Below are 25,122 nucleotides of genomic sequence, written 5' to 3' on the forward strand. Positions count from 1 at the left end.
GGCAGAATTTCAGCTTCACTGTGGATTCTGACAAAAAGTGAGTGTTTGCAGTGTTTGGATAATTGTTTTCACTGGTCCCTGGCAGGACAGCTCGAGAAGACACAGACGGTGGTTGAGTTGCTGGGTGCTTCAGGAAAACTGACAGTTCCAACAACCATTTTAGGTTAGGTTAGGGGACTATTATCATGGCTCTAAAAGTCGAGAATTTTGTACTCGCACAGGTCATAGTGATAGTCTTTTTTGTTAGGTACAGCTCCATACACACTAGAAAAATAACTAAATAAAAAATAAATAAATAAATAACAAAAGACATATTTTTAATGAAATTAAAATATTATTTGAAGTCAATATGAAATCTCGATCAGTAGGCTGATAATTGTTTTTACTATAAGCATTTGGAGAGAGATATTCAATTTGGAAAGCAAGTTTGAAACATGATTGAGAATCTGTAATGAATTATTTATTTTTAATATAAAAAAATAAATAAATAAAAGATTAGATTATAAATCTTATATCTTAAATCTGTTATTACCAGTGTAAATCAGGTTATCGTGAAATTAGGGGTAGAAATTGGAAATAATTAAGGTTGAGATAAGGGATTAAAGTTAGGGTTGTACTTGATTAGGGTTAAATATTTACTACCCATGACTGCCTTCTGTCAAAAGGGTTTACACCTTCTCTGTGTCTCAAGCTAGGCTCAAAAGATATTGCTCATCATATTTATTGTGCTTTTACACATGAATATTTGCCTTTTTAAACCTTAAGCACCATATTTGATGAAGCAGACTTTTTACTTTGAGACTAAGTGTTAGGTTAATTTGTGAAATTAATTTGATCTACTGTGTTTTAGTTATTCAAGAAAATCAATAATACATACATCCGAAAAGTATAAGTTAAAGGATCTATAGAAAGGATAACTTGTCCACTTTCTGAAAAGAAAAAGACATTGTTATTTTAATTTATATCTTAATTTATTTATTATCTATCTATAATTTCCGTACTTTCCCATTCCCTCACTGACAAAGTCTGTTATGTTACATGTGTTTAACAAATGTATTATCCAGAAATTAACTCTCTCAGGTCACTGAAGGACTGTGGTTTGTAGATTAGGCCACATCTGATCCATGACGCATATAGACCAGAGTTGTGACTGCCAGGTTACACCGTGTTATATTGTTACGAGACTATATTTCATCATTGGCTGTCACATTTCAAGTCAGTCAAAGTTAAATAAATACCATATTGTGCCGAGTGAGAGCAAAAGCCAGAGCTCCTCTCCCACACGTCACTGAAGCCCCCTCAGCGTTAGGTAGAGGGCAGTGTTGTATAAAGTCTCCACACATGACGAGGCATGTCTTTTCCTTGCTTCTTCACTGGTCCTTGAGCTGTCATCAGGTCCAAACAGACCTTATGCACACTTTGATTTATATACAGCAGAGTGACTGGGCCTTCACGTTCTTTAGAGTAGAGTCCACTAGATCAATAAATAAAATCCATAGATGCTGGTGAGTAAGAGCATGTGGACAAAAGTACAAGTTACATGGAAGCACTTATGTTTGTGAAAGCAAAGCAAAAAATCTGCAATGAATGATCTAAATAGAGAGATGTGAAAGAAAGAAAGTTTAAGTATAACCTTGAGAGACTTGTTCAGGACTTGAATGTGCACCGTATCGTGATTATAAAATAAGCACAAAGCATTTTGAGACTTGAAATCAGACCAGAACAAACCTGACATAAAGTCTGGTATTAACAGTGACTACATACGATGTGTCACATTTCTCTTTTCCCACTTTACAACATGTTCTTCAGAGAAAAAGTAAAATTACCGAGGTGCTCTGACTCTTTTCTGTAACACAGACGGGAGTGACCGTGCATGATTTTAGCCAAAACTATAAAATCCTTCACAGACATAAGACAACAGAATATATCATTAGGTTTAAGGTCTCCTTTTGTTATATAGACCTACCATTTAAAATGCATTTTTCAAAATGTGAAACAGTTTAGTTTTATGGCCACGATTTGATTGTTGTAACATTTTAATGTACATTCATCAATTTGAAACGTGGCAACATTATCTTCTTGTTTTATTATACAATACATTAAAATAATAGCACTATTCAAAATGCCATAAAATATTATATTTTATTGCAGCATTTAGTGTAAAAATGTAAAAGAAGAAGTGTTATAAATTTTAATGTTTTATTTTAGAGACCTCCATGATGCCAATAAGTAAGCTTTTGAATGCCATGTTCAATGGTGAGTTTAAAGCAACAAAAGCAGTGAAGATAATCACAGCTAATGTCTTTGGCAGTCAGTACTGTAACAAGCCGTGTACGCAGCATCATATTTCCTCCGACATGTTTGGCAGTTGTCTCTCATTTCGTGGTTGCAAAACATCTCTGAGAGAGCCCCCGAGGGAGCCGAGGGTTGTATTAGATACATGAGAGAGCCACCCAGACTTCATCATCACATTATACAACACTCAGCGAGCAACGTCTGGTTCAGCTCAATTCAAAGTGAAAGTGATGGGGACCATTTTCTCCCTCCAGGAGGGATGTTGCATGAGGAGGAGTGGGGTGGGGGGGGGTTGATTGTGGTCAAAGCGCAGACATGAGAAGAAGAACATGGAAAAATGTTGGAAATGAAGCATGCCCATCCACAGAGGTGACAAGCAAACTGAACAGGACTTTGGAGGACAGCATGATGATTTTGGAAACCACAATCCGACCAACTGCTTTACTTTAATGTGTAACACCCACACACATGTCCCCACAGAAAAAACAACACGCAACAAACACACACACTCACATGCACACACAGACGGAGAAATAAGAGTAGGCAGATGCACATTATCAGTGGTGGAAGAAGTATTCAGATCCTTTACTGAGGTTAAAGTAGGAATACCACCAAGTAAAAATACTCCACAAGTAAAAGTCCTGCATGTAAAAATCTAAAAGTAAATGTACTGAAGCATTATTGGCTAAATAAAGTATCAAAAGTAAATGTGCACATTATGCAGAAGACCTCTTTCAGAGAGTTAAAAATAATAACAGAATAACATTATTCTAAATTATATTACTGGGTTTTTATTGTATTATGAGTAGAGCTTGGTAATATTGGTTTTGTCTGTTCTGTCAGTCGTACTCTAATGGTGTGAACTTATTGTGCTATCATTTAACAAAATTCTCAATTTAGTGATTTTGAGAAATTTTTAACACCACCAAATGAATTGTAGATGTTCTTGCTGTATATGTGTGATAGGTGTTGTCTGATGTAATGTGTAACAGTGGAGCGCAGTTCGTGGTATAAACATACATTCGATTTTTTTTATTTGTGATTTTGCATATGTTTCATATTGATATATTGCATTAGCTGAATACTGAACTAGCTTATTTACTGCTGGTTGGTTTAACCTCTAACAATGCATCATACTAGGCATTACATGGCCAAAAATATGTGGACACTCCTCTCCTCATTCTGGGGCTTCACATACTTGTGGCCAAATAGTGTATTTTGGGGGTAAAAATCTTAATTTGGAAAGTAACTACAGCAAATATCCGTCATGTTTTCACAGTGTCTGCTTTAGCAGGATTATGGAAAAAGTAGTGAACCGATTTGCACCGAAATTGTTGGAGGGATGGGGCATGGGCCAGGGAAGAACCCATTCAATTTTGGGGCAGATACAGATCATTTACTATGGATTGGATTTTTTTTTCTCTGAAGTCTGGTGAATGTTGTTGGTGGTGCAGGTCTGGCACTCTATTGAGCCCATTTTTCTAGTTGTATTTTTAATAAATACTAATTGTGTTTCACACTAATTTCACCAGCCCATCAAGTTGGCTACAATCATCATACATCTTACTAAGACTACTAATACTTTTTTCCTTAGGACTTTGACTGGTTTTTGCACATGTTAACTTCTAGTTGACAGTTGTTAGTGTTAGTCTACAGTTATTAGTTTTTGGCACCTATACTTTATTGTCCTCAATGTATGTTCTGTGTTGTAATGGCATCCCTGTATATATGTAGAAATGACCATAAACCTGAACCTGTAGTGCAGTAAAGAGTTGTACAGTTAGGTAGCAGAAAACAGGAATACTTAAAGAAAATACAGACTCATTCAGTATTTGAGTAAATGTACTTTCCACTGCTACACATCACGCACTCACACACACATGTGCAGGAACACACTTACGCACTCAGGGACACGCGCAAACATTACACAATACCGCAGGATCAGGGCACACCTTCATCTTCTTCCACCCTGTCAAATTAACAGTGTGTTCTTAGGAGAGCGAGAAGCAGCAGTGTCGGGACGATGTTGGAGAGCTTGATTGAAGGGCTTCCGAGAATTCTCTGGCTTTGTTGTGCAGCTCCCCCAGCGCTGCAGCCGGAGGTAATGGCTTTAGCAGGGGCAGGTACACAAAGCTCCAGTGGCCACAAACCGGAGCTGGACAAACTTTACTGTTGACATCTGGAATTTCTTTCCTCCCCTTCCTTTTTATTTTCTTCCTCCACCGTTTCCTTTTTTTTTCCTCTTTTTGATTGAGGGCTGACTCACTCGGTACAGTATCCATCATCGTAAAAGCGTCAGCCAGCTAAATATAGACATTTGTTTTCTTGTGCCTGTTCTGGCACTGCATATTATACCACACATGATATCATGCCCTACTCTGCTGTTGGCTTGACCGCACTCTGAACCCCTATAGGGTTTCACTGGTATATGTACACACAGGGTAATTATCATAATGGTGGCTGTCAGTGGCAATTCATCTCACACCATAGACACTTTGTGTCTTATCATGCCCTCGTCTGCTTTGGCTCTGACAGCTCAGACATGACTCTGACTGAAGCCCAAAAGTTTTAGTGGTCACACGTTGTCATTATACACTGGATTATGCCATTGGCAATCTATTACATGCTTTGGCTTAACTCAGCTGAACATGCCGCTGATATTATTTCCATTACAGTGATTGCAATGGAAATACCTCACACAATGAAGCTGGAATCATTTATAACAGTGGGTAAACTACTATTGCTGTTGTGAGCTTGAGTTTGACTTCAGGCCTTTTTGTCCCATTGTTTCTTATTTCTCTTCGCATCCTTCATTGTATACTGTCAGAAATACTGGTACCAGCAAGGTCCAAAATGTTTTCCTCAAAAACTTCCACACTCACTCCAGTGAGAAGATGAAGGACTGATCAGCATATAGGTGACCAAGCAATCAATAAGTATTGATGAAGGTGTAATCAGAATGTTACCTAACCAATGCTCAAAGTTAGGGATGTTAAAAAAAGTGTAACACAGTGATACAGATTACATATAAAAGGATAATTCCAGATACAGACATGAGATTAGATGAAGTAAAACTCAAAATGTTTAAAGAAAAAAACTTTTTTCTGGAGCTTTCAATACAGATAGTATTAGCTCATTCATCATGGAGGTGGATCTATTTGGAAGCTCAGTTTCCAAGGTCAATAAATTGAATTTTCTTGCTTTTCATTAAAGCCAACATGGACAAACAGTTCTATAAATTCTGTGTAGTGAAATCACAACAACTTCTAAGCTGGCAGATCCAAACTCTACCCACTAATGATACAGTTGAAAGCCCCAGAAAAAGCTCCAAGTGGTGTGTAAAATAATCCCAGTTAACTTGAATGGACATTATTTTGCACAAACTTTGCGTGGAAGTTCGGTGAGACTGTTTGTAGACAATCACAGTTTCACAGCAAAGATAAATGTCTTTAATTCCATGTTTTGTAAGCAGGAAGTGACACACAAATCACATAACATCAGTAGGCTGGGGTATTCCAACTGATTATCTTACAATGAAAGTTTCCCAATGAGTCATTTAGTTGACAGCACTGTTGTTTCTGTATGACAGTAACAATATTTTTACTGAAAGCATCATATCCTTTAAAAATAACAATCCCTTTCCCTAAATTGTTGGCACTAAGAGGCTCCTGTTGCTGCAGCCTTACTGTGCATGTAACTCACAAATAATGCATGTATGCATTTATACCCAGACACAAATGCACATAACCCAGGGTCCCACATATGCAAATATAAGCGCATTAATATACATTGAAAAATCCTATTGCACGTGCACTTTACCTGCAGTGTTAATTGTCTGCACGCGCATACACACACACACACACACACACACACACAGGATGCAAACAGGATGCTGCTGTTCAGACAGGACTTTCCTGCTTTCATTTTCCCTTCATCCCTCCTTTTGCAGGAATCGCATGAGGAGCGATAACTGTAAACATGTAAACACAAATCACAACTCCTTTATGTATGTCATTGCTGCTAAAACTGCAGGGAAATCAAGTGTGTGAGTCCGTGCACACCCATCAAGAGGATGTTCCTTTCTTTTCCTTTTTTTCTAAGCATACGTCTTTGGATGTTTTTACCTGCATGTGGATATGTGGGTGGAGGTTGGTTCTTTTGTGTGTGCTCTTGCATACATGTATGAGAAAGTTCTCTTACATGCCTAATGTCCATGTGACAGGGTGTGGTTCGTATGCATTTCTTGCCGTCCTCTTCCTTGCGTGTGAACAGTTTCATTCCTCTGCGCAGCTTAAACTCACCACAGTGAGCATTAGGGAGTTGGTGCCCCTGTGCCCCGGGAGTGTAAACCCCACAGACTTAGTGTTCAGTGATTGAGGAAATGTTTGGCCCAGTGACTTTGCTCCCTTTTGAGGTGTTTGTTAGCCAAGGCTGATCCTGACAACCCTCCAGGGAGCACGCTCAGTAGGCCTCTTCAAAGAGTCCCATCTCCCAAAGCAGGAAGTCCAGCCCTGTGCTGCTTGGAAACAAGATGAGGCAGACAGGAAGGAAGGTAATCCATGAACACGCAATAGTGCTACTGTCCACACAACTACACACACACACGCACACATACATGCACCGGCATACCCGATCAGTCCCTCCTGACACCCACAAAAACATGGGTATTCCTTGGACCGCACAGTCATTTAGCTTGATTTATCTTGTGTTTGGTGCTGTTAAACAGCCGAGGTGATTGCAAGCAGCTTTGTGTTGCTGATTCTGGTTTCCTGTATTGCAGCAGTTTGCATGAGAATGTGTGTGTGAAAATACTGTTAAGGTCAGAGCAAAGAGCAGTTTCACCACAGTAACAGCACGCAGCCCTGAAAGCCAGATTCTTACCTTCTACAATAACCTGAAATTTGGATGAAATTTGGTATGCACTATTAAATAATGATGGATGAGAGGTAAGTTTGTGGAGCCAGATTGATTTATCTGTCTCTGGCATGAGCACACCAGTTACATAATATTTTAAACGTGTATAATGTATTTGATTGTTCTTCAAAGAAATAATACTGCATCCTGCTGCTAAGCTGTCCCACACAACACTTAACTGCCCGAAGAAGACTGATGACTAGCATTTTTTGGACGTCTGGAATAAGAAAAACAACTGGGATTCAAGGTTTTAAAAAAAAAAAAAAAAAGTACTTCTGTGCTGAATACATGTATGTGAAAAATTATGAAAGCCACTAATCCAGTCATTGTCTGAAATAAAGGAAAATACCACTGACAGTTTGTCCACAAGGAGATGAACTGACTCCTAAATGAGTGAATGTTCAGGCTTATTTCAGCTGTTCCAACTTGAAACCACTAGAGAGCACTCTTCAATTGATTTTCCATGAATGAAGTATTAACCTACACTGTGGGCCACAACTGAGAGAGAATGTGGCTGGAACAAAAATCTGCTGCAGTTGCCAATGAAATCAGTAGCCTGGCTTCCACTGTGAGACGCAGCCTGGTCCTGCTCATTTTATACAGTATGTGGTAATACTGTGGCAGCAGGGAAATTAGTTTTTGTGGTGTGGTGTCGGTGAGGTAAAGATTAGCTGTTTTCATTGTTGTAATGTGAACCAACGTGGAAGCTGTAGACCTATAATAATAGACAAGACAATATGTTTGGGGTCAGTTCACTGAGAATTTAGAAATTCCACTTATTCACTGAAGTAAAAGAGGAACAATTTATTCTTATAACCACCACATTTGGCACTTTGTCAGGGGGAGTTCACTCGGAATTCAAACATGTCACATATTTTAGTTTAATCTTAAAACTAAAAATATTTTTGCTGTTAAAAAAATGTTAGTGGCATCCCAGAAAATATCAGGAGAAAGATTAAAGAAAAATATTATCATAGTGGACTATTAATTCAAACTTTTCACTGACTCAGGTGAAAGTTTCCATTCTTTCCCTCTACAAATTATATGAAATTGAAGAGTGCTTTAAAGTTTAATTTCACTCAAATAAAACAGGCTTCAGCATGTGTCATACCTTATTCCCTAATGCTAAAGTTGATCAAGTAAAAATATTCAGAAGTCGATCATTTTGATTGTTTTTCACCCTTATGGTATTATGTGGCTAAATTAGCTTTTTTTCTTTTTGTTAAAGCAACTGTAACCAATATTTTTATATTAACAATGGATCACATGACTACTTGTATGTTAAAAGGGTCACTTGTAGTGATGAACCTAGAGAAAATTATCACCTGACGCTGCAGTTCCCTTCAGCACTCTGGAGCTTTTTTAGCGTCTTTCAGCTCATTGTTTTGGTTTTAAAGCGTGCTACTTTACTGTTTTGGCGCTTTTCACTATCACTGCTCCCGTCAGGCAAGCACTGATCAACCCTCTGTACACTAACTGCACAGTACCAAACAACACAAAGTCCACAAAGTATTTTTTGGTTTTCCATTAGACAGAAGTTGTGGAGAGCACCTGGTACCTGGTACGCTGCAGTTCCAAGCCAGCTGAGATGATACCAAAAGGTGACGTGAAAACAGAGAGAATCGCCGCTACTGCATCATTATTGTGCGAGACAGGACGTTCTGAACGAACCCCTCATTTTTAAACAGCCAAGCGACTGTGCACTGCACAAAATAAATCAGTTTCTGCTTTTTAGAAATCTGTTCACTCATAAGAAGTGAAGCGTTCATCTGAAAGTCCTACTGCCCTAAAATCTAAAACTAAACTGACCAGCTGACTGACATTGCCCTTCTCAGACCTCCATGCTCTTGCTTATAGTTACTATTATGCCTCCGATTTCAGACGGATATATTGTGGACTAACCTGGCTTTAACCTGTAGGATATTCTCAGAAAATCTAACTATGGAAATATGGTAAACAACTTTACAATGCAAGATGATGAGCGGCCAAAGCCTCAGAGAGCTCTAATATTCCCTCACAATAGCAAGAAACTGTTGCCAGCACCTGATTCCAATCATATGTGATCATATGTGATTATTAGCACCTGTGGGTGTCCCCCCTCCCTTCCTCCCTCCCACACACATACACACACTCTCACACTCACACATAAATGCTGTAATACTCACAGACAATACATTTTCAGGGACAATCAGCAGATAGTTTGCAGATTTGCTTTATGTGTAAGAAAAGTAGCTTTTTTTGATGGATCGGTCAGACAGTCTGAGATTTTGTATCAACATCTGAGCCAACAGAACCATTAGTAAAAATGCTGAGAGCTGTACTGTTGTGGCCAGGCATTGTAATGAGCTTTGTCACATGTACTGTTACTCGTTGCTCATTATTTGATGCAGTTTTGTGTTTTCCATTATTTGTAAATTAAATACTGCCAAATTAATTTATTGGTTTGTGGTGATGTAATGGATCCTATGAACTAGAGTTGTTTATTCAAGAGGTGTCCTGATCTGGGGCCAGTGAGGCCCACTGAAGTTCACACTCAGTGTTTCCAGTAAGACCAATGACTATTTTCATGACTGATTAACCTAACAGTTATTCTCTTGATTAATCCATTAAACGTTTGAGCAATAAAAAGTCAAACAACCACAGAGATATTCAGTTTATAAAGATAGAAAGCAGAGAAAATAACAGAAATCCTCACAACAGAGTCTGGAACCCGAAAACCTTCTGTATTTTTGCTTTAGAAATAACAACTGAGCGATTAAAAAATAAATAAATAAATACATTTGTAGATTATGAACTAATCGATTAATTGACTAATCACTTCAGGTCTGGTTGCCAGTTTTGACAGACAAGTAGCCCAGTCAGAGCTTCAAACCCACCCAATCATCATAAATATAGCTCCAAACCATTTTACCCACCCAATCAAATAAAAAGTGGCACAACTGGGTGGAATCAACATCATCACATGGGCCATTGATTCTACCAGTAATTTCAGTCTACAGCAGCCCATGCTATTTTTTGCTTTTTAAAGGTAAAACTCGATGGGTGAGCATATTATAAAACGTTATGGAACACAGCCATATAAAATTTCATTACCTCAGCCCAAAATCTGCATTATCTAAATGTTATTATTTAATATTTGTGGTTATTAATGTAATGTAACACATTCCTCCAACAGAGATTGTGAAAAGTAATTTCTAGGCATTTTTACAGCCTTTGGTTAAACTTTGGGTTAAGAAAGTAAACGTTCAGTTAAGGTTATGGGGTTAGACTAACATTTTGGTCATACTTGAATAAGACGCTCTAATCAATATTTTTTATTTCATACAATATGGAAGGTGTTGCTCAAGACTTTGTTACCCTCATTTACTTTCAATTTTGCGTCTTTTAGCTCAGTGCATTGGTTTGAATGTTCTTGACTCACTCTCACTGATGTCATCAATGTGATTTCCAGCTGCAGAAGAAAGCAGCTGTTTTCAACCACAATGCTATAAAAAGAGCCAGATATCTCCTACTGGAGTTGGTGGAGACCGAACCAGAGCGAAAAAAAAAAAAGAGTGAATGTTAGACTTAAAGTACATTCATCAAGTGACCAGAGACACAACTTCAGTGTTTGCTGGAAGTGTAACTAGGCATCTGATGCTAAGACATTCACCTTACCAACTTAATAAAGTGATAAAGTGTCAATGTGGTGTTAAGACTATGTTGCGCTCTCCCCAAATTGTAAAAGAATAATAATAAATGCAGCTTTAAGTTGGAAATGTGTAAAACTTAGTTATTTAAAGAAAAAAACGTTCTTTTTCATGCAGAGGACCTAACACCATTCTAGTTTCCTTTTGAGAAGCTAAGCTGGCAACATCCTTCTGTTTTGGCTCGAAATCCAGTCCATTCGTCAGAACAGCAGTCTGTCACTGAGCCAACACAGCGCACAACTTCAGGTAATACTGCTGGCAAACTAAAGAATAAAACACACACCATCCATTTCACCCTCTTCTCTCTGTGCCTGAAGCTGTTTATACAGTCTATTGTGAAGGATAAATTCTTACTGAAACAGGTTGGGCACAAATAACCACTTCCAGCTATTCCTTCATTTTCCTTTTTTGAATAGAACTCATAGAAAATAACGGATATGGTTCGCTTAAGCTTAAAAACATGACACATTTCATTACACAATATAATAAGTTGTTACACGATAGCTTTGTATTTATAATAATACAATCTGTGGTTCAATCGCACTAATACAATTTAGTTTTCAGAATAATGCTTTACACGCCAAACCTGCAATGAGCTCATGAAATATTATGTAATGTTTATACATTAAGCAGCATCTGTAGATGGGATATGATTGTCTACTGCTCATGTGCAGGTGTGGAAGTCATTGGTAACAGAAGTATATTCAATGTTGATACTTTATTATTTTACTGCATTTAATTCTGTGTTTTTGACTGAGCAAACTAAGCACTAAGTTTCAATGCTTTTGTACCACTGACATTTTTGATTTGATCACATGCTGTGATTTTGTTCTTGGCTCCACCAGCAGGAGTGAAACAAACCAGTACTCCTGTTTATTTGGTCCTATATCTGTCAGCACGGCAGAAGATTATATCTCAGTGCCACTGACGGTTGCACAATAATGGAGTGAATTAACCAGATACTTGTATGAGGTTGAAGTGCCAGAGTTATTTCACTGATTTTTGGAAATTAGCTCCTTTTCCCCCACTCTCTCCTCCCCTCGTCCTTCCTTCTCATATTCATCCCCCCACTCGTCATCAGGACAGTAGCAAAGATAAGGGACTCCCACAGTCCAGTAAAACCCAGGTGACGTGCCTGTGGGGTCGGAGGGGGTCACGCTGTCAGACACAAGAGACTGATGGAAGGCCCTAATCCCGCCCGTGTCACGAAGATGGATCAAATGAAAACACACACACACACACACACATACATTCACCCACATTCATGCACAAAAATGTATATGGAAGATTGCAGCTACGCACACATGACAACAGACCAACATTATACAAAACTTACTGTATGTGTACATATATAAAATATCTTACTCTCTTTTTCTATATTTGATACTCTTACTTTCTCTCAGTTATGTACAAACACACACAAGCACATGCGCACACACACACAGACACACACACACACACACCCCCAGTGCTAGACTGACAGAAACAGGTTGTCCGGAGGGTGAGGGGAGATGTGACTCATGTCCAGCTCATTTATCTGCAGTCCGTGGTGTGTTTGACTGAGTTTGAGTTCACAAACAGGTTTCTCACACACATTTATTACCGCCACAGTACTGTGTGAAACATGTAGCAACACACTGAAGAAGATTTGGCTTGTCATTAAAAAAAAATAAAAATACAATTAAGCTTCAGTGTTTCTGAAAGGATGGGGCTGGTGTTATTTCAGAATTTTCTTATTGCCAACAAATCCCAGGAAAAGACCAAAACCAGTAAATGATTTAGTCCAACTCTGAATACTTTCTGACTTCCCTACCCTGTCTGTGGCCTATTTATTACTACTAATGGCATAAATCTTTAAAAGCTGGTCTCATATACAAAGTTTTATTTTTCAAAAAGGTTCAGTAATTTCCTTAAACAGCTGGGCACTGTCGTTTTTAGGAAACATTACTCAAACACAAGTAGATTGTGCATATATCTAAGGATTATTTTCACATGCAGATGGATACACATTTGGTGTATTAGTGAGTATTTACAGCAGCAGGAAGATGTGTGCGGGAGTGAGTCAAAATAAACTACGGTGTGTGTGTGGATTGGTAATGACGGAACATGTCACCCAGTGCAACAGTATAGTTTCTTTATGTGTTTTTTAATAGTTTATGGATGGAGCTCTACAGCACAGAGGATTAAGATACAGTGTCTCATGCTTTGGACTCAGACAATATAGAACATGAAATGTAGATGTTGGTTGGTTGGATTCTTGGTTTTGGTCTTTTTGTGGGATTTGTTAAGAGTGTTAAAAAAATGTTAAGATTGACAGCCTAAAAAACTGAACCTTGAATTGGAGAATCCTAAATAGAGGAAGCTAACGTAGCTTGTTAGCTTATTTTGCACTATCAATTCTTATTAAACCTCAATGATAGAAATACATCTTTTGAATAAACTGTGAACCTATTTTCCTGTTAGTGACCGACCTCTTCAATAAATCTTTATTGAATTAAATGATGCACAGTCCTGAGAACAAAATGCCAGTGAGCAGTAAGTTGCTCAGCACAGAGAAAATAGAAAATACTTCTCTCTCTCACATTCACAAAAACACATACAAACACCATTTATCTCTTCCTCTGAGACACGTGCACCACACAGCCTCACTGACGTATATTTTCACAGCACACACACACAGACACACACACTTTAATTTATACTGACACACAGATGGCCCCTGCTCTGACCACAAATGTAGTGTAACCCCTGGTCCCTGCGGTGCGGCCGGGGCTCAGACTGCCAGTAAAAGCGAGGGATGCTTCATGGCTCAACAATTCGCTGGGTAAATGGAAAGGGTTTGGTGTGTGACCTCAAACACTCTCCTTTCTGTCTCTCTCTTTTTTGCTCGCTCTATCTGACTTTCTCTTCCTTCTCTCATTTTAGTCCTCTCCTGCTTTTTGTTGGCTTTCTCCTAATCTGATTTTCTCTTGGCCTCTTTTTATCTCTTGTTTTATTTTTTCCCTTTTCCATTTCCCTTTGAGACAGTGGACATTCAGATCTTTTTTTATTTTTTCACTCTCTTTTTTGTGTTTTTTCTTGAATGACTTTGTCTACAAAAGAGGGTCAGATTATATTTTAGTGTCCAGACAATGATAAAGGGTAATTTTATCTGGTTTATAACCGATTTTATTTTTTCCCCTAGCCCTCACCAGCAGAACCTCATAACAAGTTGTGCCTTTCTTTTTAAGGTACGGTTTTATCTCCGTTCTTTCTTCTTCTCTCATAGCCTCCATCTCTAAATCTTTACTTCTCTCTTCCCCTGTCCTCTCGGTGGAGGTGTGATCCACCTCCCCTCCTGTCTGAGAGGTCAGGAGCAAAGTGAGGACACCACGAGGAGGAAGGCAGACCTCAGCTCACAAATATGAGCAGTATGAGGCAAAACTGTGCATTTCTGTAAAGTGTGGTTCAGTGGGTTTATTGGGTAAGGGATACGCTGAAATTTAGTCCAAAGTTTGGTTTAGCCAGAAAGGTTTTAATGGTATTAGAGACATTACTTCATGGGAAGTGGCTTCTATCGTGAGTAGCGTGCAGAGATTAAAAATCAGTGATCAGAAAATTGAATAATTACATCCTTGCTTGATCCAGATGTGGTTCATCTACATATGATTGCTGTCACACACAATTGCCGCCACTGCTTAAAACGTCATATCTAATGAGTAAGAGGAGCTCCACACAGAAACAGAAAGAAAAAATAGCACAGTCCCTCAGCTATAGTGTTTGCTAAGAGAAAATATGAGCTTGTATTTTTGAAATATGGCTTTGAAATTTCATATTGTGTTTCACTAAAGTGAGAAAATCTCAAGAGGTGTGAGAGCCTGCGTAACCAATGTCAAATCCAGTCCTGCTATCACCTCAAAGTAAAGGAAAGTCCAGCCAGGTGGATTTGGGTGTGTAGCATTAATGTGCGCACTCACACACACACACACAAAGTGAGAGAGAGAAAAAAAAGTTTTTAGATTGGACAGGACAGGCAGGGATCAGGGGTGCAGAGGGAAAGGGTTAGGGTTAACTTTCCTCTAAAGGGTGTCAAAAAAAGGGAACTAAATTGGGTGTCAGAAAGTGCTAAGGAGCTGAAATAAGTCGAGGTCCACAGCTCCCATGTGGGTGGGTGCTCGCTTTATATTTTACAGACAATGTCCCTTTAAAAAGCCCCACGTCTGGAAAGCCCATTAGATGTGCATATAAAATTTCCCCCGTGATTAATAGTTGATGAAGCAGGGTTGTTTGGAGGGTACTACCAACATGTGGCCGGCAGGGCTCCTCCTCTGCAATCTCACGTTACACTCCATAAACTTGCCACTCTTTCCCACCTATACGTTTAAAAAGGAGGAGGGCTCACTTGTCAAGAATGCCTTAGAAGAGTTGTGAAAACAGCCAGCCCGAGAAGGGGAGTCATGCAGTTGCGGATGCAGCTCTCCTGCCGAGCCACAAACCACTCAGATCAGTCAGGGAGAGAGAGTGTGTGTGTGTGAGTGCAGGACCAGGGGAGAAAGTGTGTGAGAGTGTGTCAGGAATCAGAGTGCTCCAAAGGACGTCACACATGCTCCCAGAGAGAGAGGGAAACACGTTGTCACAGGAAGGCGTCTATCCTCACGCGTTCTGGACTGTGGAAGAGTCAACAGCCTCTGACAGCAGTGAGTATTCCAGCGGTGGATGCAGTGAAACGATGATGTGCATTTAGTCAGCTGGACTGGATATTTCTCAGAAGTGATACAGATTTCAAGACCTAACTTACTTTCTAAAGGGGGGGCTTTAAAATTCCTCACCACGAAAAGACTTGTAATAAGACATTATTGAAGAGTGTGTGAAGTGTTTCTGCATCACCATGGATCAGCCAGCCAGCAGCTGCATGCGGAGCGCCCACCCCAGCAGTCCCATCTGGGGCTGCATGAGGAATCCACACTCAGGGGTCCCGGGAGCAAACCTCCAGTCGCCCTACCAGCAAGGCCCTTTCTCCCTTCACCAGAAGCCCGAGTTCCTGGCCTACACAGACTTCTCCAGCTCCTGCCTGGTGCCGACCGCGCCGCACGCAGCCTACCCCCGAGACGACAGACTCTACCAAGAGAGCCAGGGGGGTTACCAGAGAGCTGACTGGCAGTTCAACCCCTGTGAGACAAGGGTGAGAGCACCCGAGGCCTGCGCGCCTGTCGTCGCACCCGCAGTAGTAGGTGGCGGCGGGAGTGGAGGGCCTGAGCTGGACAGTGTAGGGGGAGAAAGGCTGCCAGGTACCGTGCCCGGGTGCCTGGAGGGAGAATACTCACCCCAAAGCGTGGCGTCGGCCGACTCAGACAAGAAGAGCTCCAATAAGAGGAAGAGAGATGTCACAGGTGAGTAAGGCTTACGCTGTGATTGATGGGAGTCAGCTGGGGTGTTCTGGTTTATAGGGAAAAGAAGAGCATCCAAAAGCTCATCACAGGAGGCTTAGAAAAGGAAAACACATATTAATAAAATGCACATTTGGGAGCATTAAAAATCAGAATGGACATTCCTCTTTTTCCTACTGTACACTGGTGTATAGTGGTGGTGGAAATATAGAGAAGAGATGGGGAGGAAACATGGAAATGTTCCAAGGAATCAGCTCAACTCTTGATCTGGCAAAATTTCTTAATTTACTTGGATTAGAAATGAAAAAATTGATTCCCATTATTTTCTCTGCAACAATAGACAAGTGTAAAAAATGCTATACGGACATTGTTGCTCCTGAACATTTAGATATGTCAAGGTTAAGGATTTCTTCCTCGCCCTATATCACAGCTGGCATTGACACAAATTCCCTCTATTTCCATCTTAAAGCTGCACTCTCACCAGATCACTATGTGAAAGGTGAGTAGGTGACGAGACATTTGTGTTCGAGACACACACTTTAAGTAACAGTTGCATCCTCTTATTGTTCGGGGGCTTACAAAATGCTGAAATGATTAACGAGGCATCTGAACGTTTCATTGCGCTCCTGTATCCGTTGGAAATAGACCATTGTTTTATAACAGTCACAGCCACATGATGCTGGTAAAAAAAAAATGACATCAGGGTTATGGGGGGAAAAGTGTTAAAAGGCATCACAGGTGCTTCAGACTGAATTTATTATTATTTGATTTATAAGTCTCAGAAGTGAATCGTTCAAATAAATTCACACATAATCCCACTGTAGTTGATGATAAAAGAGCAAATGATTGTTAATTTAAGAACTTTTAACTATTGAAAACAATAAAGAGATCATGTAATAAATACACCAGAAGACATAAGATGATAGTATTCATATTACATGCTACCTTCACCATGTTTTGCCACAAAAGAATGAGCTCCATGTCCTTGCATATCCTCATATAATAAGAATGGTGTTGTTAGCACTGTATGCATTTTGGATTACAGTGTAATTTATCCCTCCTATCATATTTCACACTTACTTACAGGAAGAAAAAAGTAACTATATCTGTGATGGTCTTACATGTTATATTTATAGCAAGAGCAACAGGCTAAAGGAAATGTTCGTGTTTAAATTGCATCTAAAGGTGTGAAAGTTTAAATACTTTGAATTTCGCACTGGCAGAATGAAAATAAAACAACGTCCAACACATCTGCAGCATTCACAATTCATCCCATTCCTTCAGAGACTCTTCTAAACTGCAAAGATGATGGTTAAACCTATGCACTTAATAAGAAAGAAAATGTTTGCAGTAAATACAAGAGAGCATTGTGTTGTCTAGTAAATTTTGGCTTAAAAAATGTATATATTTTAAATGAGATTCAATCATATGGACAGTGAGACTCAGCATTTACAAATCTTAATGTTGAGTTTAATATGCTGCATGATGCATAACTGTCCAGATATTGTCACTGAAGTTATAACAGAGTATAACTGGATTAAAGTTTGTCCAAACAAATTGAAGTATATCAGATTAGAAAGAGCACAAATAATTATTTGGGGAATATCTACATGGCCTGTATCTGCAACAGACACAATCCTAATTGAAGAAGATGGTGGGGGAGTGTAGACCCCCTCTCCCCCCTCCCTCCCTTCCTTACCTTATTGTAACCTCCACTCACTACACTGAAAACATGCCAGACCACGTCTGGTAAAATCACTTGCCTGTGAGCCCACTTTTTACATTCTTATCCATTGACATTTTCCTGTCGTTAAGCCGTAACACAATCTCCCACTGAGTGCATGCAACATGTCTGACCACTACATCAGCTCTTGGTTTCAGAAAAAGAGCCATTCAGTCTTGAATGGCTCAAGCTGGTAGAAGAGCATATATTAGGAAAATGTCCTGAAGGCATTCACATTACAGACAGAGCTGCTACACAGTCTGCTCGTATCTGTGTGTGTTTATACAGATATGAAAATGTGGTGCTTTCACAGAGACGTGTCCAAAACCCTGCACTCACTCTGCTATCTGATATTGACTTCAATCCAAAGTTTGATCAGTATTTTTTATAATACAGTACAGTATGTAACGAGAGAAAGAGACGTTCGTGTAAACATTCTGCTATTAGCAAGTAAACATGCTATGAAAAATATTATTAGTGTTATCATATTACTATTATTTATATCAATATTTCTTAATGTTCTCTGTAATTTCTGATAAACTGACATATGAATAATAAAAAAATTCAGTTTAATTATAAAACGAAACATTAACACTTAATTTTTACACCCTCTTAACATTTATTACCAGTTTATAAACACTTAAAAAATGGTTTATAGCATACTATGATATAGTTGTGAGCAAATATAAGGACATTTTAAAATTCACATTATTTTGTTACACTTATTTTTATTAATGTATTTTTCACTAATTATAACTCCTCTTATGATATAACTCCATTACGAATAAACAGTTAATAAAAGCATAAGCCTGCGTGATGATTACAGTATGTTATAAAGCATCTATCAACATTTTACACACACATATGATCAATCACAGGTGGGTTTAAAAGTGTTGATAAATGTGTAAATAAATTATGTATAATTTATGTGATCAAGTAAAATTTACCCATTCATGCATATAAGTAAACACTTATAGATAATCTTATATCTGCTCACAGATACATGACAAAGTGTTATAATGTGGTATTAACCATTCATTAATTGAATACTGTTTACTAACCGTAAATAAGGGGTTTTAATAGTGTAACTAATAAAAGATTCTAATTCATTGTGATATCCCGGCTCCCACTTTTACACACGCAAATTATGTGATCAGCCAAACGTGTAATTTTCGCCTGGGGTTTTTACTTTAAAACAATCGTGACTTTACAGCAGCTTTAATTCAGTCCTGATTAAGACGAACTGCTTTTGCACCATCCGCCCAAAAGAAAGGTACCAAATGCTGTTTGTCTTTGGGACCCTGCTGGGTGCAGAAGCCTTCTCCCTGCAAGTTTACGGCCTCTGGCTGTGCAGGATATTTATTGGGGGTCTGTTTAGTGAGAGCCAGTGTGTGCCCCTGCCAGGTGTTCAGTCTAACTAAAACTGCCTGGCACAGCTCCAGACCAGACCTGCCGAGGCCAGGCAGCACCAGCACACTCAGGGCAGCGTGTCATTAGTGACACTTAAACCAGAGTGAGAGGGTTTCGCTCGGGTGTGACACATGGGCACTCCAGCACACACATCCTGGCGTTTGCACACGTTAAGCAGATATGCACAAACTGCTCACATGCGCACACATGTCCTGGTCTGCCCAGTCACATCTGGACCAGGTACTGCAGTCCATTTCACGTTCTGGCCCGGTGCTCTGGCAAGCACCAAGAAAAACTTCTCACTTTGACAAATTAGAACCATTTTCTAGAGATTACATCAGCTGCTAGTGTCGCTACCAATGCACAATTATTACCAAAAAACTCATTCCTTTTCATACACAAGAGAAGTTTTACTGAAAGTCAGATCAGCTAGCTTTCATTTGTACTTACCCTGGTAAATGAGGTTTAAAATTTCACCTTTAACAGGGAATATGGAGGCAGAGAAATCTATAAATCTTAGCACATCCCTTGTCTTATGAAATATTAACCCCACTGCCACATTCATAGAGACATCTCACGCTTTTTTTTCTGATGTATTTGCTGTCATGCAGAGATGAGTTAATGTGAATCTCCCCTGAGTGCTCCAGTTGGAAATCTCTCACACACGCACACACACACAAACACACACACACACACACACACCCACATAGTACTCAGACCTGGACACATCCGCACCTTTGTTCTTTTGTTAGAGGCTTTAACGATGTTCCGCTGCATTCCTCTCCTAACTCAGTCCCTCTGTGGCTGGTTTGGTGGCCCCTGCCCTGTGCCGACACATTCTCACACACACCATGAATGAATGTACAAATGCACAAATTTATACTTATATCTTCATACAGGCAGAGTACAAGCAAAAAAACACATGCACATATGTACTTGCATGCTCCCTGTATACTAAGGATACAGGTGAACAGGGCTCATACGCTCAGGTCAGGGTGGTCTCTTTTTAAAGTGCTGGTTTTGGTGTTTACTATATGAGGGGCCTCCCACTAAAGAGTCTTTGAGGTTGTAGTTTGTTGGTTGGAAAGGTCCTTAAGGTCTTTTTAATAGTCAACTAGGGGCTGGTCACAAAATTAATGGACAGCTAATTCAAATCAGATTAGCTGTGAATAAAGTGAAAATAGACGGTCAAGTGGTGCCATCATATGTAAAACCTTTTGTATTTATTTTTGCTCTGTTTTAAGCAAATGTGATTTAAAAAAAAAAAGAAGGAATATATGCATAACCCTCGATGAAATAACATAGAGTGTGTTTTCTTTGAGAGAACTATTTGAGAAGTAGACAAACAGGGCAAGAGCAACTTCACCCCACAGCTTGTGTGAAACGCATTTTCTCTCTCCAGATATCCAGGAGTCCAGTTTTAAGGTGGACTCCAGCTGCAAGGCCCGGAAAGAGCGCACGGCGTTCACCAAGGAGCAGCTGAGGGAGCTGGAAGCCGAGTTCACCCACCACAACTACCTGACCAGGCTCCGCCGCTACGAGATCGCCGTCAACCTGGACCTCACAGAGAGACAGGTACACCACCGTCCCCTCACACGAGGATGTTAAAGGATAATGATTATCATTTCACAGTAGCTGTACATCTATTTGTATTTACACCTCTGCAAGAGGAATGAGGTAAATAATGAGAAAACAGTAATGCGATTTTGGAGAAGATATATTTTATACCAGAAGCCCCAAAATCTAGTTGAAATCTTTGTAGAAAGGTTTATGTTACAAATACTAAAAGATTTGAGAGAGAAAAATGGATTCCACCTTTTCAGCAGCAGAATTCCCAATGAAAATTTCGCCTATAAAAAGAAAAATAAACCACCAGCTTAAACTAACACCTTAATAACCCAAGTGGTTTAAGATTATCATGGAGCTTAAAATTAAAAATAAAAAAAATGGACCAGAAAAAGTTTAACAAACAAACCTTCTAAAAAGGTCGTCATCTATTTTTTTAAGGTGGAGAGTGTTCGAAATGACTCTATATTCACTATACATATGATAATTAATGGCATAAACAGAGTTGCATTTAAATTTCAATGAAGCATATTTTCCAGAATACTTTTCATCCTGTGGTCGCAGCTGAATGACATGCAGCTTTAATGAGTGGGCGGCAGCTCCAGACCTGATGAAATCGGGCGAACATGTGTCGATGCTGCTGGATAAAGCCCCACTCTGTCTGTCAGGCCCAGTGTCCCAGCTCCTCCTAATGAGGCCATGGTGCCACAGTGACCACACATACTGCCGTCTGCTGCTAAATCTATTTCGCAGACCCCTGAAAAACACACTCACACACACACTCACGCACACATTTGTACAGAGAGACCAACACACTCAAACCGCACATGCAGCCAGGTTCCATCTTCACTCAGAGCTCCCACTGCAACTTGCCGGTGTTTTCCAACTCATCCTACGCTCTTTGGCGATATGCCGTCCTTTCAATCAGTCACGATGAGCAGAGGAACCCGGAGACGAAGAGGCTGCAGTATGTGGGAACAGATTCATCTGAGTCTCAGAGATGAAGGGGGAGATGCTCAGTGTGACGTACAGAGGTCACCCAACACTTCCCTGACCTCAGAAATCCAGCTTAAACTGCACACAGGTTGGACAGCCACAGAGAAACAGAGATATGAACTGCAACAATCACCTCATAGATTGAATGTAGATGCTTTTAACACGTTTTTTAACTTACTGTGTGTGCTTTTCTAAGTAAAAGAGCATTGAGCTTTGTCTCTTTGCATTATGACCTAATTCAACAGGTATGAATGTTTGTTTTTTTTCTGCCTTAAAGCATAATGTTGGTGATAGTTTTAATTTTCCTACTGACAACAAATTCCATAGAAGACGCAAACCTACAACAAATTTATCCTAGGATATATCTCATTCCTCTGAGCCATAGAGCTCCACTGTTGTGCAGAAACAATTAAAAGCACATCAGTGAGCCACACTGTTGCACTGGGTGACTTTCCTTCATTACCATAAATACACACATGGAACTTTTGCCGACTCAATCTCACACACAACATCCTGCTGCTGTAAACAGCAGTAGGGCACCAAATGTGTATCCATCAGCTGCTGAAAATAGTCCCCAACAAATGCACAACAAAAACTACAGTGCCTGGCCTTTTAAGGAAATAACTGGACCTTAAAAAAATAACATAAAGTCATATCTTCAGTGGGAGTCCGTGGGCTTGGGGCTGGGAACCAAAGTATTGAGAGACGGACTAACACATTGTTGTTTCTGGAGAGTTTAGTCAATCCATAAATACCCATTTAACACTCAGCAAATTTAAAAGCTGCAATATCCAAAATAGAAACATTCATTACTTCGTAACTTAAGCATGACACAAGCTCAGATTTAACTTGACACTGAGCCTTGTATCACTATTGAATGAATGATCTACATAGTAGCTGTTGGACTGGTTGTTATAAATGAGTTATATAGCACAGGTCATGCAGTCTGCTACCATGTTTAATAAGTGTATAACACCCTGGCTGAGGGTTCTCCATTGCAGATGTAACTAAAGTTTCTGCCACCTTTTCCCTCGAATTTTCCCAACTCTCAGGAAGTGTATGCTTTTACTGCTGTTCTTGGCCAGACAGTTAAAGCATGATATTCTCATTTCAGAACAATGCAGTGATACAAATGAGCACTATCCACGTTGTGAGTAAACTTACGTCCTGTGTAGGCTGACATCCTGATAGCTGACTCTTCTGACCTGCTGTCCATACGATACTCTCTGCCTGCACTAGCACAGGTTCTGAGCCAGAATTGAGCTGAGCTCTGACACTGAGTCTGACAATTCATGCAACTTGCAAGGCCAACCAAACCCAGCCAGTTTATATACTGCGCTGGGAGATTTGTGGGAGATTATTTGTCCATTTTTCTGCTGACCATGTTGCAAAGCAGAAAGAACAGCCACAGTGATCCTGTTACAGGTTCATATGTGGTGAAAAAACACATTCTGCACTGTATCTGTGTGTTACAGACACTTATTGTTTTAAGTTCTTATGCAGCTCAGTATTTATTCATAGTATTAACTGTTATACACTAGTAGCGCTACAACTAATTTATTTTTCATAGAGGACAAAGAAAACCAGCTAATATTCCTATTTGACAGGCTAGAACCAGTGAATTTTTAATTAATTTTAAGTAATAAATTATTAAAATAGTTGCAGGTTAATGTTCAACTGCATTAATATTAAATTACTACAAAGGTGGAACACCAGGAAGTTATGTCTGAAGCAAATTTATCACAATTATCTCAGTATATCCTGATGACACTATAATAAAACTGTTAAACGCAGTCCCTTTTTAAAATGGTTTTAATCTGGCTCTGTCCATATTAATGTGACATTATAATCTCTAAGGTAACAATTTTGCTTCTGTGCCACAGGTGAAAGTGTGGTTCCAGAACCGGAGGATGAAGTGGAAGAGGGTGAAAGGAGGACAGTCGGCTTCCCCGAACGACCTGGAAAATGACGACATAGACTCGGCTGCCTCGCCCAGCTCTGAATGAACAAGGGGGAGGGGGTGGAGCATAATGAAAAGGAGATGCTGATCACCTGTAGCACACAGAAAGAGACTGGGGTCAACTGGACACTGATGCAGCACAATGCAACTTTTGCTCATTTCTTTGGAAAGCTGCAAGAATCAAATAATTCTAGAGACTTTTTTTCATTATTCCCAAGATGAAATCACTGAGCATCTCCTTTTTTGTTTTCTGTTGTAAATAGTTGATTTCTGTCCATAATGAACTGCATTTTGATACACTATTGATAAGTACTAAATACTGTTTTTAGAGGCCACCTCTTGTTGCAGAGATGATACTTGCGCTCGTTGTACAGTCATACAGTGGCTTTAAGGCCAGTGATGACTTATCAGACCGTGATGTGATTGTGTTTGAGGGTATCCCCTTTGGTTCCAATATTGTAATCACGGCCTTTGACGCTTGACTACAACCACCTGGGAAAACTCAGACTGCACAAGTGTTGCCAAGCCATAAGTGCCTCTGAATCAGATGTTGTTTTTTTTCATTTTGTTAGTTTCTTCACCTAGAATATAGTTTTTTTTCTGTCAAACATTTTTTACTATTCTTTTTTTATACATTTTGAATATTATTGATAAAACACAGATGTTGCCTGTTTCTGCAAATAGAATAAATCATCTGCTGCAAAATGGGGAAAATATCTTGATAATTTCTTCCAACCATAACAACCGAGTTATGATTGAACAGTAGGTTTCCTTGGCTGACGGTTTTATCATGTGTAGTCGATTTGGTCAGATATTAACTTGCTAAGTTTGCTTCCATTTGCTATTGATGTTAGCAGCTGACATCAAAGGTAATCAATCATGCATGTATAGTTGTGTACTTGCATGTCTTTTTAAGCATGAAATATTATTTAAGCCTAGTTCCAGAGATGCCACCCATATATTAGGTTTTGTTTTTTTTAATTGAGTCAGGTGTAACAGGTCTGATGGTATGCTCATTGGTGGCTATTTCCTCAGTTGGAAAAACAGCTAGCCAATCAGAGCCTTTGTAGCCATGATTAATAATAAGGACACAAGCTTCCTGTGCCAGAGCCAGAGAAATGGTGACCATGAAAATGGGGACAAGCATGGATGAGGCTGATGCAGCTGTACAGACTGTTGTAGGTTGACTTACAGACATAACAA

General features: G+C 39.5%; 1 protein-coding gene across 1 annotated transcript; it reads left to right on the top strand.

Annotated features, from left to right (window-relative positions):
* Positions 1 to 14,993: 14,993 nt before the first annotated feature.
* On the top strand, positions 14,994 to 24,624 carry meox1 (mesenchyme homeobox 1). The gene is made up of 3 exons (XM_056366541.1): positions 14,994 to 16,267; positions 20,800 to 20,972; positions 23,843 to 24,624. Exons 1-3 carry the CDS (start codon positions 15,766 to 15,768, stop codon positions 23,963 to 23,965), a joined length of 798 nt encoding a protein of 265 aa, XP_056222516.1. The 5' UTR covers positions 14,994 to 15,765; the 3' UTR covers positions 23,966 to 24,624.
* Positions 24,625 to 25,122: the final 498 nt, after the last annotated feature.

This window comes from Seriola aureovittata, chromosome 21, assembly GCF_021018895.1.
Source record: "Seriola aureovittata isolate HTS-2021-v1 ecotype China chromosome 21, ASM2101889v1, whole genome shotgun sequence".
NCBI lineage: Eukaryota > Metazoa > Chordata > Actinopteri > Carangiformes > Carangidae > Seriola > Seriola aureovittata.

Bases quoted from the DNA above. Each gene is read 5' to 3' on its own strand.
- meox1 (XM_056366541.1), top strand. From the start codon at position 15,766: ATGGATCAGCCAGCCAGCAGCTGCATGCGGAGCGCCCACCCCAGCAGT. The intron at 16,268-20,799 runs GTGAGTAAGGCT...TTCTCTCTCCAG, and splicing joins GAGGAAGAGAGATGTCACAG to ATATCCAGGAGTCCAGTTTT. The intron at 20,973-23,842 runs GTACACCACCGT...TCTGTGCCACAG, and splicing joins TGGACCTCACAGAGAGACAG to GTGAAAGTGTGGTTCCAGAA.